The 13,702-nt window shown below is 52.7% G+C and overlaps 1 protein-coding gene across 1 annotated transcript; it reads left to right on the forward strand.

The window, feature by feature from the left end:
- Positions 1–1,326: 1,326 nt before the first annotated feature.
- On the forward strand, positions 1,327–9,393 carry CTSH (cathepsin H). The gene is made up of 12 exons (XM_049783673.1): positions 1,327–1,447; positions 4,287–4,318; positions 4,749–4,854; positions 5,301–5,371; positions 5,806–5,910; positions 6,563–6,649; positions 6,831–6,886; positions 7,004–7,085; positions 7,522–7,590; positions 7,923–8,029; positions 8,527–8,652; positions 9,058–9,393. The coding sequence occupies exons 1-12, from the start codon at positions 1,357–1,359 to the stop codon at positions 9,131–9,133; spliced, it is 1,008 nt and encodes a 335-aa protein (XP_049639630.1). The 5' UTR covers positions 1,327–1,356; the 3' UTR covers positions 9,134–9,393.
- The last annotated feature ends 4,309 nt before the right edge of the window (positions 9,394–13,702 follow it).

Genomic DNA, 13,702 nt, shown 5'->3' on the forward strand with positions numbered 1-13,702 from the left:
CTGAAGGGTGACACCCTTCCCCAGCGTGTTTTCATAAACCTTGAGAGAAAACTGTGAGTTGCCCAGAGCAGGCCTGAGCCAGAGATGGTTGTGGAGCCCTGGGGCGGGTGAGTCAAGCAATTCCTCAGGGGTGTGGGTGCTGGGAGATGCTGTTTGTTGAGGGGTTGCATAACCCTGCCTGCTGGAGGGGCTGAGCTGAGAGGGAGTTGGGAGTCGCCTGTTCCTTGTACAAGGAGGGGTAGAATTCCTCCATCCAGTCGTGGCTGGGTCACCCAGATCAACTCCAGGGTCACTGAACCAGGGGGCCCCTGAGGGCTCTGGGGCTCATTCAAGCGAAAGTCTGCGAGGGTGAAGGGGGGCTGGGGCCCAGCCAGGGAAGGTCCTGGCCTGCTATAGTCCTGGGGTTCTGGCGGGGAAGGAGCAGTCTTTAGCTGTGTGTGTTCGTGTTGCACAGTCCTGCAAGGTCCTGCGTTTCTCAGCCCTTCGCAGGAATGTGCAGAGGCTGACATCCTGCATGGCCTAGTTCTCCGCCCCAAAGGAAGCCAGAACGTTCCACTTGAGCTTAGGGCACACTGTTACCTTTCCTTCAGTAGCCTATCACTCTTCCTGGTTCCTCCCTCCAGATCACAACACCTCCAGGCCTCCAGACTCACCTTCCACATATGCCACAGGTGCAGGAATCCAAGTGTTTGCACCCCTGAGCCCGTAAGTGCCTCTGACCTCTCAGCTGTGGGAGCAGATAAGGGACAACTTAGGGACCTGGGACTCCCCCCCACCCATGACGTTTCTCCTAGGCGGATCCGCCCCAGCCACATCCAGAGGCCTAAGATGCGTAAACGGAAAGGGCTGGGGGTGGGCACAGCAGCCTGCACCGCACACAGGGCTTTGAAATGCAGATTCCACGGTACTAGGGGGTTGCAAAGAGGCGGCCATGGGAAGACTCATATCACACATCCTGGGATGCCCGAAAACTGTTTCCCAGAAGCCCCGCCCACAGCAGCTGGATCTCCGGGAAGCCCCCCCCTCAACACTCCTTCTCCCGAGCGCCTCCTCGAGGCCCCGCCTCCTCTCGCGAAACCACGCCCACTCCCTCTCTTTCACTGGCTCCGCGCAAAGCCCCTCCCCACAGCAGCCGGACCTCCGGGAAAGGCCCGCCGCTCAGCAGCTCGCTCAACGCGCCAGACACTCTTGAGCGCCGCCTCGAAGCCCCGCCCCATCCAGGAGCCACGCCCCTCCCTCCCGACTTATTGGTTCCGCGCAAAGCCACGCCTCCAAAACCACGCCCCCTCCCGCGCTCTGGCTCCGCCTCCAGCTCCGGCCCGCAGCCCCGGGCAGTGCACTGCGAGCGTCGCTGCGATGTGGGTCCCGCTGCTGCTGCTCTGCACCGGGGCTCTGCTCCTGGGAGCGCCGGCCCGTAGCTCCGCCGACGTGTCCGTGAACTCTTTAGGTACGAGCCGGAGGGCGAGGGGAGGCGATGCGGGGCCCGGGGCTGGTGCGTGGGGAGAGTCAGCAGAGGCTCAATCTGCAGGCCCAGGGGAACATGCTCTCCAGGCACTGCCTCGAGAGGACTTTGCCCTCCTTGGCCGGGGGCGCGTCCAGCTGCTTCCTCCACCATGGCCACTTGTCGACGTGCAGCTGTTTAGACCCGCTCAGGTCCTAGGACGCTCAAAACTGGGGGCTCTGTTCTGGGATGTGGGGTGAGCCCCCAGAGCTCCCCCATTTGGGCTTGGGTGGGCTGCGTGGACTTGAAGGCCCTTATCGAGACACCCACCCACCCCTGGCGCTCAGAAAATCACCTCCGGGTCCCGGAACAGTAGAGACAGAGGCAGCTTCAGGGGCCAGGACCCAGGGGCCCATCCAGGCACTGGTTCTTTGGTGGGCTCTTCCTTACCCAGCTCGGCCCTCAGGCCTCTCAGCCACTCGTGCCCTGTTTGCACAAAGGAGGGGCTGCATGGGCTCCAGAGCATCTTAAAAGGGGGCGCCCCGCCTGCTGGGTATTTGCTGATCTTGGCTGCCTGTGGACACTGTCCATCCTTCTATCCTTCCGTCCCCCTGCCCTGATCACAGAGGCCCTGTCCCATGGGGAAGACCCCTTACAGACCTACACCCTTGGTCCACACACTGGTGGGTCTGCCGCGGAGGCTGGGCAGGTCAGGGTCACCCCTCTCCCACTCGGTCCATTTGCTTTGTGGATTCCTGGTCCACAGGGCTTGACCCAGAATTTCCTGCCTCCCTTCTGAAACCTCTGAAGCCACCTGCCCTCATAGACTTGTCCCCGCATCCGTCACTCACTGAAGCGTCACACAGGCCCAGTGCCGGCATGCGTGTCTCTGTCCCCAGAAATGACTGTGCCACTCCCAGACCCTCTCAGTTTCTATTTCCTTCCTGTGCTGCTGAGAGGACTGGGTTCCCCACCCCACTCCCTCTCCTCGACTGTGGGCTGCAAAGGTCAGTGAAGAAAGTACTAGTGAAGAAAATACTTGAACATGCTTGAACGGGACTTGACTGTTTCCTGAACCAGCTATGAGTGGGCATATGGCGGGTTAAAGGGAACAGAAACTGAGCTAGAACAAGTGGCCTGAGTGGGTGGATCTAGCTGAAGGTCTGAGCTCAGCTGTATGACTGGGTGGGGCACATCTGCAAGAGGCTCCCTCCAGACCCCACTCATGGCATCAGGATTCTGGAGATCCAGCAAGGCCAGAATTAGCTCTGAATTGTTACTCTGGTACTGCAGCCCATGTGGACCCAGAAACCATAGGTGTTGGTGATGAGGCCCATCCATGGTACATTCTCTCGGGTCCCTGTGCACCCCTCTCATGTCCACTTCTCCCACCTGAAGCTGTTTGCTAAACCTGCCCCTGTCCATAGTGGTCAGGACGCAATCTCAAGGACAAGTCTAGTGACTCACCTCTTAGGACATTTCCTTTTCAGACCATGTGACTTAAGTGCTACCAGGTGGGGTGGTAACAGTGGTGACACCTGCCTGAGCTACTGTGCCAAGACTGTAGGTCCCACAGGTGAAGGAAGTGTGTGCTTCTGTGCTTGAGTGTAAAAAAGATCCTTGGGTATGAGGGAGCAAAACCCATGTGAAGTGAAGTAGAGCAGTTTGTTTGCTCTGCCTGGTAGCTGCAGTTTAGAACCCACCAGAGACCCCTGATGTGATGGCTAAGAGGACCAGAGGACCATGCCTGGGGCTCATTACAGAGCTGTGTGTAGGGTCCTGGACATGAGGTGTGTTGGGTCTCCAAGCACCAGACCTAGTAGCAGTGGGCTTCCCCTGGACTCCCAAGCACTGTGGGAGGTGGCTCCACTACAATAAATGTCCAAGTGTGAGATGCTGGTCAGGTGGTGGATGTTCTCCAACCCTCAGATCAGATTCTCAGTGCCTCCTCCATAGGCCTTGCCGCCCTCCTGCTCTGCTCCTGTAGCAATGGGCAGTCACATGCCTGTTGGTGTGGTGGTACTTGGTAGCGCTGCCATGGAGCTCATGTTTGCTGAGGTAAGGGAGGGAGGCAGAGCATCTCAAACCTGTGGTTCTCCCACTTGCAAGGCCTTTGATTCCACTGCTGCACATCCTAGGCCCCCAACTGTCCCATTCTCGACAAATTTAATTGGCATAGCTATAGTTCATTTGCCCTGTGAGGGCCCAGGAGGCTGAGAAGGGCTGAACAGCAGCCAGTGTGGCTTCCTCAAGCCTCAGCTCCCTTCATCTCATATGCATCTGGGGCATTTGCACATTACAAGATGTGGCATGTGTCCAGAGAGATAGCACAGCAGTAGGGTGTTGGCCTTGCATGCGACCGACCCAGGAAGGACTTGGGTTCGATTCCCAGCATCCCCGTGGTTCCCCCGAGCCTGCCAGGAGCAATTTCTGACTGCAGAGCCAGGAGTAATCCCTGAGCACTGCCACTGGGTATGGCCCCCCCAAAAAAAAGAGAAAAAAATGGGGCTAGAGTGATGGTGCAGCGGTAAGGCGTTGCCTTACACACTGCTGACCCAGGACAGACTGTGGTGTGATCCCCTGGCATCCCATATGGACCCCCAAGCCAGGGGTGATTTCTGAGTGCAGAGCCTGTAGTAACCCTGAGTATCACCGGGTGTGGCCCCAAAACAAAACAAAAAAACAAGATGTGGCATGGGAAGTGTCAGAGCTTGCCTGGGCCTGAGGTAGAAGCAACAGAGCTGTACATGCTGGGTCTCTGCCCCATACATAGCGGGTGTGCAAAGGGCTATTCTCCGGGTCTAGTTGCAGCTGCAGTCACCAACCATCTCTCTTTTCTTGGCAGAGACGTTCCGCTTCAAGGCATGGATGTCACAGGTCAGTACCCAGCTTCTTCTTTCTGTGGTCTAGGTCTCGTTGCACTTCCTGTTGCCAAAGTGGGCTAGAAATAAGACGAGGGACTTTCTGAGCCCAGCTTTGGGTCTTTCCGAGCCCAGCTTTGGGTGTTGAGCCGGGACGGGAGCTGGCAAGGTGGCACCTGACCTTGGGACATTCCATCCTTGTCCCAATATATGCATGAGCTGGCTTGTGGCCTTGCTTTGAGAAGGCCTCACTTGATGTGGTTTCTGGGACAGAGCCCTGATGCTGACTCAGTGGCCTGAGGCCTCTGGGGGTGCAGGAATGGGGACCATGTCCCACCAATTGGTGTAGAAGGAAAACCTCATCCTTCAGGGAGCCCTTTTCCCTCTCCTCCGGTGATCTGTCTTGAATCTCTGACTCACCCCTTCGTTTTTTTTTTTTTTTCCAGCACCAGAAGAAATACAACTCGAGGGATTACCCCCACAGATTGCGGACTTTCCTCCATAACAGGAGCAAGATGAAGGCTCACAATGCCGGCAACTACACATTTCAGAGTGCGTGGGAGCTGCCCCAGGGATTTTGGGATGGCGGCTCATACTCTTTTTTTTTTTTTGGTTTTTGGGCCACACCCGGCGGTGCTCAGGGGTTACTTCTGGCTGTCTGCTCAGAAATAGCTCCTGGCAGGCACGGGGGACCATATGGGACACCGGGATTCGAACCAACCACCTTTGGTCCTGGATCGGCCGCTTGCAAGGCAAACACTGCTGTGCTATCTCTCTGGGCCCTGCTCATATTCTTGACCACAGCTTCGCTCCCACCAGCCCCTCCTAGCAGCACACATAGGATGGGGGTCCCTGCTGTCCTGGGCACTGCCCAGCAGAGGGGCTGGTGGAATTGCCATATTATGGCTGCAGTTTTCACTCTGCTCAGAGAACAGGCCCAAGGGGCTTGTGTTTCCTTATCAGACCACTGAGCTTTAGTTTCTCCTTCTCTGTTTCAGTGGGACTGAACCAGTTTTCAGATATGAGCTTCTCTGAGTTCAAACGCAAATACCTCTGGTCACAGCCTCAGGTGGGTTATCTTGCATGAGCGGCATGATTGAAGATACAGGTTTGTTGGCCACAAAAGCCCAGGGTACCCCCGGGTGCTAGGGGAACCAACGGTGAGGTCCCTGAACTTAAGAGGTGCCAGATAAAATTCAGGGATTTGGGAGGAAATAGAACTTCAGATAAATGATTAAAGCATTTAGCCCATTTATCTGCACCCAGGGACAGGCTCTGCTTTTGTTTCTCCCTTATGTGTCCAAAATTCAGGTTTAATTGGGAAAACAGTATTTTCACTTGCTGAGCCCATAGGCCCCAACACTTAGGTAAACAGTTGTTCTCAAACTCCCATGTCTGAGATGGGATGGGTCCATAGTTGCATCTGTCTAGCTCTCCTCATTGAAGCCACAGCAGTCTGTCAAATTTTCCCTCCCAAAAAAACACCTTGCTCGCTTGTTTCAGAATTGCTCAGCCACCAAAGGCAACTACCTTCGGGGATCAGGCCCATATCCCCCGTCTGTGGACTGGCGGAAGAAAGGAAACTTCGTCTCCCCAGTGAAAAATCAGGTATTTGCATGGCAGCCAGCTATGCTCTAGTCTCAGGGCCAGCTTGACCAGGGTCTAGCTTGACCAGAAGACCACAAGTGGCAGAGGAGGGGTGGGGAGGAAAGGAGAACCGAAGCCATTAGCTCTAGTAGGAGGCCCAGGCTGGCTGGGGAGAGAACAGGGACACTGGGATCAAACTCTAAGAGCCATTGATGGTCTTCCAGGGGCTGATTAGGGGTGGGGAAGACAGAATGTTGGGATGTGTCCCTGACTTTATTACATCCCCGACTCAAGGCCAGGCCATAGCAGTTGTGTGGGTTAGTAAATGGAGTATGACAGTGATGACTGTGAGGCTGGCAAGATGACTGAAAGGCTGGAACACTTTGAGCCCTGGAATCTCATGGCCCTGAGCTGTCCTGGCTGTGAACCCTGTGGCCCTGGCACTGGGCCTGAGCCTTGGACGGTGCCAGCGACTGGGTAGATGTAGAGACAAGGGAGGCGGGAAGGTGGAGATGGGCTGGAACTGGGACCCAGTGCGCCCTCTGTTGGGTGACAGTGGGAAGGACAGAGGCTTGCCTTGAGGCCTGGCTCTGGGGCAGGTGTGGGCTATAGCCTAAGGCTCAGGTGGAGTCTGAGTCTAGGTCAGTCCGGCTTGACTCTTATCCTCTTGCAGGGTGCCTGTGGCAGCTGTTGGACCTTCTCCACCACAGGGGCCCTGGAGTCTGCTGTGGCCATTGCAGGTGGGAAGCTGCTGTCCTTGGTGAGTGGTTCCAGCTGACATTTGCCAGGCTTGGGTGGTATGGTGATGAGGAAGGGTAGGGACTGGGGGCTGTGATGGGACTCACCCAGGGAAGAGCCGTGCAGGGGCCTCACCCACATACGCCACCTGCCCCTGGCTTCACATCAGGAAGTGCTGCCCGATGATGTCCTTGTCTCTCCAGGCAGAGCAGCAGCTGGTGGACTGTGCTCAGGACTTCAACAACCATGGCTGTCAGGGGTAGGTTTATGGGCCCCAGACAGGCACTGCCCCTCCTGGCACCAGAGCTGTCAGCCTCCTCTAGACCTCAGTTCTTCAGCCACAAGGTGCCTCCAATACACTACATGTTTCTTGCAGGGGTTTGCCCAGCCAGGCCTTCGAGTACATCCACTACAACCAGGGCATCATGGGCGAGGACAGCTATCCCTACCAGGGCAAGGTAACTCCACACCCAGAACCCAATGGTCCACACTTCGAGGTAGAGCTCAGAAAACCCACATACGGTTAAAGCACACACGGCCGCAAGTCTCACCACATACAGCCGCAGTGCAGTCTCACAACACAGCCTCAAACACAGCTTCACCACATACAGCCTCAAGTCACACCTCGGAGTCCAGCCTCACCACACAGCCTCAGCCCATCCCACACAGCCTCACCATACATTCTCCCAGCAGACATGCTCACTAGTTCCTTTGCCAGTGGGGCACTGGCAGTGGGAGGGGCATCTGACCACCCAAGGGGATCCAGGCATGTGTTCTCCCTTAAGTGACCCTCGCTCTAGCCAAAATGAGTGGCTTTTGCTTTCTGAATGTCAAAGTGCACATGTCCGTGCCCTCACCTGTGCCCAATGGTGTATTTTCTGTCCCTTGGTGCAGGATGGTAACTGCAAATTCCAACCCGACAAGGCCATTGCTTTTGTGAAGGACGTTGCCAATATCACCCTGGTGAGTGCTGGACACATCATCCACAAATTGAGACAGTGTTCCCCAGCAGTCTTCCCCTGCCAGCCCTGTGAGGCTGGGTATGTGGATTGAATAGGCATTCCTGCCAGGGTTCAGTTGGCCCATCTGCAAGTGCTGGTAGTGGGGCACTCGCTGAGATGGCCACCAGAAAATGCCAGGATTCATAGGACTGGGTGAGGAGTCCCCCTTGATCTTAAGACTGCAGCATTCTCCAGAGAGGGCAGCTGGAGGGTGGGGCTTCTGGGTCAGGAGCTTGGTACCTGCCTTGGCTGATGACAAGCCTGCTGCCTGGCTCAGCCACGGTCTGCCCACAGAACGATGAAGAGGCCATGGTGGAGGCAGTGGCTCTTTACAACCCTGTCAGCTTTGCCTTTGAAGTGACGAGTGACTTTATGCACTATAAGAAGGGCATCTACTCCAGGTGAGGTGGTGAGAGCCAGCCCAGCCTGAGTGATTCCAGGGCTGCAAGCAGACCCCCACTGTACCCCCAACCATACTCAGTGTCCTCCTCCCCATCCATGAATCATCCAGACTTGGCCTGCTGGGGGAACCCTTCTCAGCTCATTTCCTGAGACTGAACACAGCTGGCTATTTCCAGGGAGTCCCGCTCTCCCTCAAGGCTTCCTAACCCCTCTGTGGGGCTGGGCCTCCTCCCCTGCGTACACTCCAACAGCCTGTCCTCACAACTTTTCGGGGTCTCCTTATAGAAACAAGTCCTCAGCACCTGCCCTGGAAATATTGCCTTTACCAGAAGCCCAGGTCAGGTATGGACCTGGTGTGGTTTCGTAGGAATCACCCCGAACTACTTCAGCAACACCAAGTTCAGGCAATATGGGTGTGAACCCCTGTGGGGTAGCTCCTGTACCACCACCCCTTCTCTCCCTTGGCTTATGACCCTTTTCATTGTCCATTTTCCAGCAATTCTTGTCATAAGACTCCAGACAAAGTTAACCATGCAGTATTGGCTGTGGGGTACGGAGAGGAAAATGGGATACCCTACTGGATTGTGAAAAACTCTTGGGGTTCCCAGTGGGGAATGAATGGGTAAGCCATTGGGAGGGTTGTGGGAAGGGTTTCTAAGGATCAAGTCTGGTGAGTCCAGATGCAGCCTCCTTGGACCCCAAGTCTTCCTGAGAAATTGAGCCTGCATAGGCCAGCCCAGTGCCCATGGAGCACCTGGGACATCATAAGGAGGGAGGGAGGGAGGGGGGGGAGAGAAAGCACCTGGGTAATCATGAGTGTGTGTGTACATAGGAAGAGAAAGGGAAAGGGAGAGGGAGGGGGAGGGGGAGAGGAGAGGTGTGTGTGTCCGCGTACCCACTCTCCCTGGTTCTGGAGTGCCAGGATAAGAGGGAAAACGGGTAACGGGCAGGCAAGGTGGGGTTCCCGTGGTGTGGGGGTGCCAAGATGTCAGCCAGCTCACTGGTTCAGCGCTCACTCTCCTCCCAGGTACTTCCTCATCGAGCGGGGCAAGAACATGTGTGGGCTGGCAGCCTGCGCCTCCTACCCCATCCCACAGGTGTGAGACCCCATCGCTGGACCTCAAAGGAGACCTGTGATGCAGCTCTGTGGGAGCACAAGATTTGCATCTAGCTTCCCTGGGCCCAACCCAGGCACCAGAAAGGGAAAAAAGGAGAGACAAAGAGACAAGCCTCCCATCAAGTGGCCAACAGCCCCGCAAGAGCGCACATGCAAAGAACAGCCTTCTTTCCAGACTGCTTCCCTTAGTTTTGCAGGGCGTTCCTGGGGAGACTGCGTTTTCTCAATAAAACCGAGTGCACCTCCTGGTCTGTGCTGTGTGCTGGGAACATGAACAGGTTTGGTTTCTCCTGGCCACCAACCTGTCCCCTAAGAAACCAGGGTGCTCGGGTCAGGAAGATCCAGGATTTAGAACCACATTTTACATGGGAAAACTTGAACCTCAGCCCACCCCACAGCCCCCATTTTCAGCAGCCTATCCCATTTGGGGCTACACCCAGGTCCTCTTGGCTCTGTTCTCAGGGTTTACTCCCAGCAGTAGGGAACTGAAATAGGCTAAGAGCTTCAGGTTCCAGAAACCCTCCCCATCAGGCCTTGATCTCTTGGTCCTCTAGGCTCTTCCTTCCCCAGAGAAACCTCATTCCTCCCAAATGGGTGACTCAGTGCAGAGTAGCACGGTCCTTTGTAGCCATTACCAAACATTCTTTGACCAACCCAGGAGTGTTCCAGGGTTCTACGGAAGTGGGCATTGCTGCTTTCAAAAGGTGGTCTGTTTGGCAGTATTTATTACCATTTTTGTGATGAAGCCAGAGATGTGAAAGGGAGAGCCTCTCCATAAAGCCACAAAAGTACAGAAACATTCTGAAGACACGGGGGTATATACCCTCTTTGTTAGGTGGAGGAATGGGAACAGATTCTCAAAGCCTAACTGTACACAGAACACCCCAAATCCTCAATGAGACTAAATAAAGCCTGCCGCCCATTATCAGTTGGGACCTGTTTTCAGTCCCTAATTCCAACACCATGAAACACTATTCCAGTATTCCACCAGAAACAGACAGGAAATAGCTGATAATCGGAAACTGCTAATGGGAGGTGAGAGGCAGGTGTCTGGCTAGACCAGGGGCCAGTAACAAGCTCCTGCTTGTCCGATAACAAAAATGGAAGCTGCCAAGATCAACAGCAGGTAGACAAGATCGCACAGAACCATGTCCACCAAAGACTAATGGAAGGGAGGAGGAAACTCTTTTTTTTTTTTTTTTTGGTTTTTGGGCCACACCTAGTGGTGCTCAGGGATTACTCCTGGCTGTCTGCTCAGAAATAGCTCCTGGCAGGCACGAGGGACCATATGGGACACCGGGATTCGAACCAACCACCTTTGGTCCTGGATCGGCTGCTTGCAAGGCAAATGCCGCTGTGCTATGTCTCCGGGCCCAGGAGGAAACATTTTAAAATATTGATAAGCTGCCAATATCGAACATCTTAGTTTAGAATCTTTGACACAAGCTAAAAATCCAAGTGCCTAAGAAATACCTAAGGGGTGTGTGTGTGTATATATATGCCTAAGGTACCAACACTGATATAATCACATACCAACTAAGGGCCAAAGCTTATATAAGTAGTCACAGTTCCAGAAGTATAGCCTACACTGAATCACAATTAGGATCTACCCTTTGCAATTATTTTTCCTCCCATATATGCATACTATCATTCTACCAGGATTGTACCTAAAGCAACCTTACTAACAAATTGGAAAGCTCACAGAACAATACTGTACCTTTTACTTAGCTGCTGTAAAAATGGCAAAAAGCCAAGACTATTAGCTAAAACACTCATCACTAGTGGCACATCTTATTCTTTTTCTCATCTGATTGGAATTATGATTTCAAGAAGTCAATGGGCCAAAGGCAATACTACAGGTAGGGAGTTTTCCCTGCCACAAAGCTGACCAGAATTTGATTTCTGGCATCTTGTATGGTCCCAAGCCCTGTCAGGAGTGATGCCTAAGCACAGTCAAGAGTACCACCAAGTGTACCCCAAAACAAAACAAATAGTAAAAAGACAAAAGTAGGGGCTGGAGAGATAGCATGGAGGTGGGGCATTTGCCTTTCATGCAGGAGGACAGTGGTTCGAATCCCAGCATTCCATATGGTCCCTTGTGGCTGCCAAGGGCGATTTCTGAGCATAGAGCCAGGAGTAATCCCCTGAGCATTGCCGGATGTGGCCCAAAAACAAAAACAAAAAAGACAAAAGTACTTATGACTCAAATTGCACTTCTTTATTTGATTTTGAGGCCACATCAAGTGGTGTTCAGGGGTTACTCCTGGCTCTATGCTTAGAAATCACTCTTGGGGGGCCGGAGAGATAGCATAGAGGTAAGGCATTTGCCTTTCATGCAGGAGGTCATCGGTTCGAATCCTGGCATCCCATATGGTCCCCTGTGCCTGCCAGGAGCCAGGAATAACCCGAGCACTGCCGGTGTGACCCAAAAAAAAAAAAAAAAAAGAAATCACTCTTGGGGCCCTGGTGGTAGCACAACAGTAGAGCATTTGCCTTGTACACAGATGACCCAGGACAGAGGTTCAATCCCCAGCATCCCATATGGTCCCTTGAGCCTGACAAGAGTGATGTCTGAGTGTAGAGCCAAGAGTAGCTAACTCCTGAGAACTGTCGGGTGTGGCCCAGCCTCCCCCAAAAGAGATCACTCCTGACAGCTCAGGTGACCATATGGGATGCTGGGGTTGAGCCCAGGTCAGCCACATGGAAGCAAATGTTTGCATTGTACACGCTAACCTAGGATGGACTGCGGTTGGATTCCCTGGCATCCTATATGATCCCCCAAGCCAGGAGCGATTTCTGAGTGCATAGATACAAGAGTAAACACCCGAGCGTCACTGGGTACGGGTCCAAAACAAAAGAATGAATATGTATACATACACACACGCACGCACGCACACTTTAATATGGTTTAGGGTTGTTTTTTTTTGGGGGGGGGGGCCACACCCAGCAGTGCTCAGGGGTTACTCCTGGCCGTCTGCTCAGAAATAGCTCCTGGCAAGCACAGGGGACCATATGGGACACCGGGATTCAAACCAACCACCTTTGGTCCTGGATCGGCTGCTTGCAAGGCAAACACCGCTGTGCTATCTCTCCGGGCCCTGGTTTTAGTTTTAAACCTACTTGATTTCTGGATTAATTCACTAAATGACATTTACTAATCCAGAATCGCCTTTCTCTTTATTTTTTTTTTTTTTTTGGTTTTTGGGCCACACCCGGTAACGCTCAGGGGTTACTCCTGGCTATGCGGTCAGAAGTCGCTCCTGGCTTGGGGGACCATATGGGACGCCGGGGGATCGAACCGCGGTCCGTCTCCTAGGCTAGCGCAGGTAAGGCTTACCTTACCTCCAGCGCCACCGCCCGGCCCCTCTCTTTATTTAATCTAATTTCTCAATACTACACAATAGTCTATAGATACTAGGTAAGAATTAGTATTAAGTGGGGCCAAAGAGAGAATACATCAGGTGAAGAGAGCTTGCCTTGCATGTGTCCAACCAGAGTTTAATTCCTACCATCCCATTGACATTTACTAATCCAGAATCACCTTTCTCTTTTTAAATTTAATTTCTCAATACTGCACAATAGTCTATAGACACTAGATAACAATTAGTATTAAGTGGGGCCAAACCAGAATTTAATTCCTACCATCCCATTTGGTCCCCTGAGCATCAACAGGTGAAATTTCTGAATGCAGAGCCAGGAGTACCCCCTAAGCGTTGCTGGTACAGGGAAAAACACACACACACACACACACACACACACACACACACACACACACACACACACACACACACACACACACACACACACACACACACAAAAAAAAACCCAGAATATTAGCGCAGATTCTCTTCCAATGTATGTTAAGGACTGGGGGGAGATATTATGACTAACCAAGAAAATCCTAAATTTCACATGTAGTAAATAATACTGATGAACATCTTTCCTCTCAAAATTACTATATTCGAGAGAAAATAGTTACGAGAACCCTTAGTTTCTCAGCAAAGATTCATCAGAGCAAATTGACCAAGTTGCTGTAGATGAAAAGTAGATACGGAGAGAGCTCAACCCTGAAAACCAAACCAAATACCACACCCCCCACCTGAAGAGAATCAGTGTAAATATAAGAAACATGACACACCAAAAACAATATTTAATGCACACAAGCACACCACTCTTTGAAACTTAAAGAAAAATTTATTGAAGATCTGAAAAACAATTCCTAAAAGATTGTTCCAGAAAACTGCAGCTACACAAGGCATTGAGTCTATCATGGCAAACGTGCATTGACACAAACACAAACACAATGAAACAAGCCACTATTCTACAATCCGAGCAAAGGCAGGATGCCTAAGGAACACCATGAAGGACCTGCAGCAGGTGGGCTCTTTAAGCACCATTAAAAGAAAAAAAAAAAAAAAGGAGCACAAGTGGGCGCAAGTGTTCAGGTATATACACTGAATTGAACCTTTGGCACTAGCAATCAGAGCATTTGTCATAGAGCATTAACACATAATATCAAAGTGCGTAGTGTCAAAGGAATAGGACCACCAGCATC

This window comes from Suncus etruscus, chromosome 11 (assembly GCF_024139225.1).
Source record: "Suncus etruscus isolate mSunEtr1 chromosome 11, mSunEtr1.pri.cur, whole genome shotgun sequence".
In the NCBI taxonomy this organism is placed as follows: Eukaryota; Metazoa; Chordata; class Mammalia; order Eulipotyphla; family Soricidae; genus Suncus; species Suncus etruscus.

Coding starts and splice junctions, on each gene's coding strand:
- CTSH (XM_049783673.1), top strand. CDS start 1,357: ATGTGGGTCCCGCTGCTGCTGCTCTGCACCGGGGCTCTGCTCCTGGGA. Junction 4,855..5,300: donor CGGCAACTACACATTTCAGA/GTGCGTGGGAGC, acceptor TCTCTGTTTCAG/TGGGACTGAACCAGTTTTCA. Junction 6,887..7,003: donor AACAACCATGGCTGTCAGGG/GTAGGTTTATGG, acceptor TGTTTCTTGCAG/GGGTTTGCCCAGCCAGGCCT.